The 4,768-nt window shown below is 36.3% G+C and overlaps 1 protein-coding gene across 1 annotated transcript; it reads right to left on the reverse strand.

The window, feature by feature from the left end:
• LOC138905854 (zinc finger BED domain-containing protein RICESLEEPER 2-like) lies at nt 1–990 on the reverse strand. Its single transcript, XM_070194372.1, has one exon. The coding sequence runs from the start codon at nt 988–990 to the stop codon at nt 1–3; it is 990 nt and encodes a 329-aa protein (XP_070050473.1).
• Nucleotides 991–4,768: the final 3,778 nt, after the last annotated feature.

Raw genomic sequence — 4,768 nt, forward strand, 5'->3', positions numbered from 1 at the left:
TCATGTATTTTGGGTGCTTACTTGACTTCCAGAAAGCCGGGAAGTAGAAGTGTCCAATGAAGAACAATCTGAAGATGAATCAAGCACGACACCTTTTGAGCCGGACTTTACATACTCACTAAATAATGAAGTCATGTACTTCTTCACTTCTGCTTGTATAGTTGCCCCCGGATCTTGACCAAATATCTTTACAAGTGCATAGCTAACTGATTCGAGCTTGTAACGTGGATCCAAAATACATGAGATGAAAATTATATTGTTCATTTTCCCTGGATCACCCCAATACTTATCAAACTTTTCTTTCATCTTCTTTGCCATTTCACTTAAAACTGTATCTTCATTTGCTATCAATTGCTTCAAATAAACACCAACCGCACAAATTTCAAGAAAATGAATATTCGATGTAACATAACGTGATCCAGAAATTTTCAAAGTAAGAAGATAAAAGATTTCAAGAAACTTTGTAATTCTTTTTACATTCTCCCAATCACTACTCAAAAGTTCACTTGTAGGAATTCCAACTTCAATATAAGAATGCTCAAGATAATGTCTTAGGCCAATTTCACTAGAAGCATAATGTGAAAATGCACTTTCGAATTCAACAGCCCTACGCAACATCAAGTAGGTGGAATTCCACCTAGTTGGAACATCCAAGCATAAAGTTTTTTTACAATTTAGTTGTTCATCATCAAAACATTCTTGAAACCTCTTCAACCTCGCAGGAGATTGCCTAACATATCTCACTTCATGCCTAACACGTTCAATAGACACTGAAGATTCTTTTAAACCATCCTGGACCACAAGATTCATGATGTGAGCCATACATCTCACATGAAGGTGATTACCGTTCATCAAATTAGTTCCCATTTTTGTTAATTGCTTAGACAATTCTTTTACTGTCACATCATTTGAGCTTGCATTATCAACTGTGACAGTGAAGATCTTATTTATCCCCCACTCACGTAAGCACCTACAAATACCATTTGCCATATATTCGCCTTTATGACTAACAATAGGATAAAAATTAATTATTCTCTTATGCATATTCCATTTACTATCAATCCAATGAGAAGTGATACACATGTAATTGATTCTTTGTATAGAAGTCCAAGTATCAGTGGTAATACATACTCTTTATTTCGTTTCTATAAAAGACCTCTTCAACTTTTGCTTTCTTCATTAAAAAGATCAAAACAATCCCTAGTTACAGTACTACGGGAAGGGATCCGAAAATAAGGTTGTACCACTTTCATAAAGTCTCTAAAACCTTCTTTCTCAACAAAGTTAAAAGGAAGTTTATCAACTATTACCATACGACATAACGCCTTCCTACACTCTTCTTGATTAAATTTCCAAGCAACAACAGCTACATCACCCCTCGAAACAGATTTAAAGCCTAAATTTGATTGTTTTTTATCAACAATAGCAGGCGTTTAGGACACTTAAACATATGAGAAAGAAGTGTTGACGTACCGTCTTTGGTTTTAAAAGAATACTCAAAAGCAATAGTCACATTTTGCCTTTGTAGTCCCTTCAGAAGTAATAATTTCTGTAAAATAATCCCACACAACAGACCTTTTTTTTCCTTTTTTGGTTATATTTGACTCCGTTGTTTCAGCTTGACTTATTGCATTTGAATTAAAAGCCCCACTTTCACCCATCACCTTATGACTTTGTATATTTTCAGCCATGCTACAAATTAAGGAACTATCTGCAGAAAGACACAAGATCAAATTAATACAGAACAATAGTTAGTTTGAGAAAATTTAATTAAAGATTCTGCTAATAAGTAATGTAAAAGCTATCCATATTTATCAACTCATATAGAAAAACTCCATTCTTTAACTGAATATCAACCAAATATTTATCAACTCAAATATTATCCAGGCTTGTGTTATAATATTTTTTAACTGAATATCAACCTGATTTTCAATTGAAGTGAAGAAAAGAATGAGTAGAATTGATTATGAATCTTTAACTTGCAAAGCATGGCCATACATCTTTTGACTTCCTCTTTCCTTCTTCCTTGCTCTGCTGGCTATGCGTGTGTGCGATTGCGCATGGTTGTTGTTTGAGAATTTCTTGCTAGAGGGAGAGGCGAGAGGGGCCAGAGGGTTGGCTGCTCTGTTGTGTTTAGAACTTTAGATGTTAGGGTTTCTAAAGGGAACTATTGTAAATGTTAAATATTAATCAAGTGGGGAAGGGATTAGGATTTAGGAAAACGGGAAATCAGGAAATAAAGTTAAAGGAAAAGCTAGGTTCCATGAAAAGTTAATAATAATTCATAAAAAAGTATAATTAGGAGATTAACGGGAAACATGTACCAAATTATGTACTTTTTTGCTTATAAGGTTGATAAACAACTAGAGGGTATCCAAGTTAATCCTCCACTAAGAAATAACTACAAAAATGTAAGTGGGATTCAACTTGTCCGGTTGTCCCTCTCAACCTTATCTTGAAAATAGACAAATCCTTTATTCCAAGTACATGCAAGTTGCAACTCTTTTTTTTCCTTGCTGCAAATATATATTTTGTCTTGGGAATCTATCTATCAAAATATTTTTCAAGTACAAAATATATTGAGGGGATTAAGTTAAGATTAATGAACCTGATTTTCGGGGAACATGCTTGGTTGGGAAAGGGATTAGGATTTAGGAGAACGGAAAATCAGGAAATAAAGGTAAAGGGAAAGCTAGGTGTCCCACTCAAACTAAAAAGATAAAAAATAAATATAGTAATAATTTGGATAAAAATAATTTGGATAAATATATATATTCTTAACGGGTTAACGGATTATCCGTTAAGAAAATTGAATAATTCGCCCCCAAACCGATGAGCCGTTAATAAAAAAATTTCAATCCGTTCCCTGTCCATTAAACCGTTAACCTGATACCAATAAGCCATTAAGCCACTTGTGCGGTTCGATTTTCGGTTTCGGTTCGGTTTTGAACACCCGTACCTGCAGCTGCAGTATGGAACAAACAAGGGTATTTGGATTTCATATCTTCTTCAGCTTCCCATGTCACCTCTTCTACATTATTACTTATCCAAAGTACTTTAACTGAAGCCATCTCTTTAGTTCGCAGCTTACGAAGTTGGAGATCTAAGATAGCCACTGGAATTTCCTCATAAGATAAGTCTTATGTGACTTGAATATCTTCAATTGGGGTAATTTGAAAAGGATCAGCTAAGCATTTACGAAGCATGGATACATGAAATACCGGATGCACTTCTCCCAATTCTAGGAGAAACTCAAGCTTATAAGCCACTCGGCCGATTCTCTGAATAATCTGATATGGTCTGATATACCGGGGGTTGAGTTTGCCTTTCTTGCCAAACCTCGTCATGCCTTCCATAGGCGACACCTTCAAGAGTATCCAGTCTTCTATAGAGAATTCCAAGTCTCGACACCGGTTATTCGAGTAGGACTTTTGTCGGCTCTGAGCAACCAATAGTCAACTTTGAATCATTTTCACCTTCTCTACAGCTTGTTGCACCAAATTAGGGCCTAATAATTTTGTCTCGCCAACTTTGAACCAACCGACAGGGGATCTGCACTTTCGTCCGTATAGGGCTTCATATGGCGCCATTTGTATGCTAGAATGGTAGTTGTTATTATAAGCAAACTCGATGAGTGGTAGATGGTCTTCCCAACTTCCCTTAAAGTCTAGTACACAGGCTCGTAACATGTCCTCAAGCGTCTGAATGGTGCGTTCAGTCTGACCATCTATCTGTAGATGGAAAGTTGTGCTAAGATTGATCCTTGTAGCCAATCCTTCTTGGAATGATCTCCAGAAGTTAGCTGTAAATTAGGAACCTCTGTCCGATATAATAGAAATTGGAACTCAATGAACTTGAACTATTTCCTTAATATATATCTTAGCATAATCTTCAGCTGAAAAAATGGCCTTGCTAGGCAAAAAAAAAAGAGCTGATTTTGTGAGTCTATCCACAATAACCCCCATGGAATTAACTTTTGGTGAGAACATGGTTATCCGGTAACAAATTCCATGTTGATTATCTCCCATTTCTAGGTCGGAATCTCAATATTCTGAAGTAATCCTCTTGGCTTCTCGTGTTCAACCTTAACTTGTTGGTAATTTGGACATTGAGCGACATATTCAGCAATGTTCCTCTTCATGTCGTTTCACCAGTATAATTGTCCAAGATCATGATACATCTTGGTTGACCCCAAATGAATAGAGTATCGAGATTGGTGAATCTCTACCATGATCTATCCTCGGAGTCCCCTGACATTGGGCACATACAATTGGCCCTTATATATAAAGACTTTGTGCCCAGATAAATCGATCAAATTCTTCTTTTGAAAGGGAATGCTTTCTCTTATTTTCACCAAGACTAGATCGTCAAATTGTCGTGCCTTTACTTCGTCCACTAACGAGGATTCAACAGTATTCTGAACTATGGCTTTTTCGTCGCATGTATCAAGCAATCATACACTTAAATTGGCCAACTGGAACAAATCTTTAGTCACTCTAATTTATCAACTTCCATATGCCTTAGACTACCCATTGATTTCCGACTTAAACGCATCAGCTACCACATTTGCCTTATCGGGGTGGTATAGAATATCAACGTCATAGTCCTTTGACAATTCGAGCCACTTCCGATGTCTCAAATAAAATTCTTATTGCTTGAATGCATATTGCAAACTCTTATGATCTGTAAATACGTCAACATGAACTCCATACAGATAGTGACGCCATATTTTCAGAGAAAATATAACTGCAGCTAACTCAAGGTCATG

Source organism: Nicotiana tomentosiformis, chromosome 2 (genome assembly GCF_000390325.3).
Source record: "Nicotiana tomentosiformis chromosome 2, ASM39032v3, whole genome shotgun sequence".
Lineage (NCBI taxonomy): Eukaryota > Viridiplantae > Streptophyta > Magnoliopsida > Solanales > Solanaceae > Nicotiana > Nicotiana tomentosiformis.

Excerpts from the sequence above, each read along its gene's own strand:
- LOC138905854 (XM_070194372.1), bottom strand. The coding sequence starts at position 990 with ATGGCAAATGGTATTTGTAGGTGCTTACGTGAGTGGGGGATAAATAAG.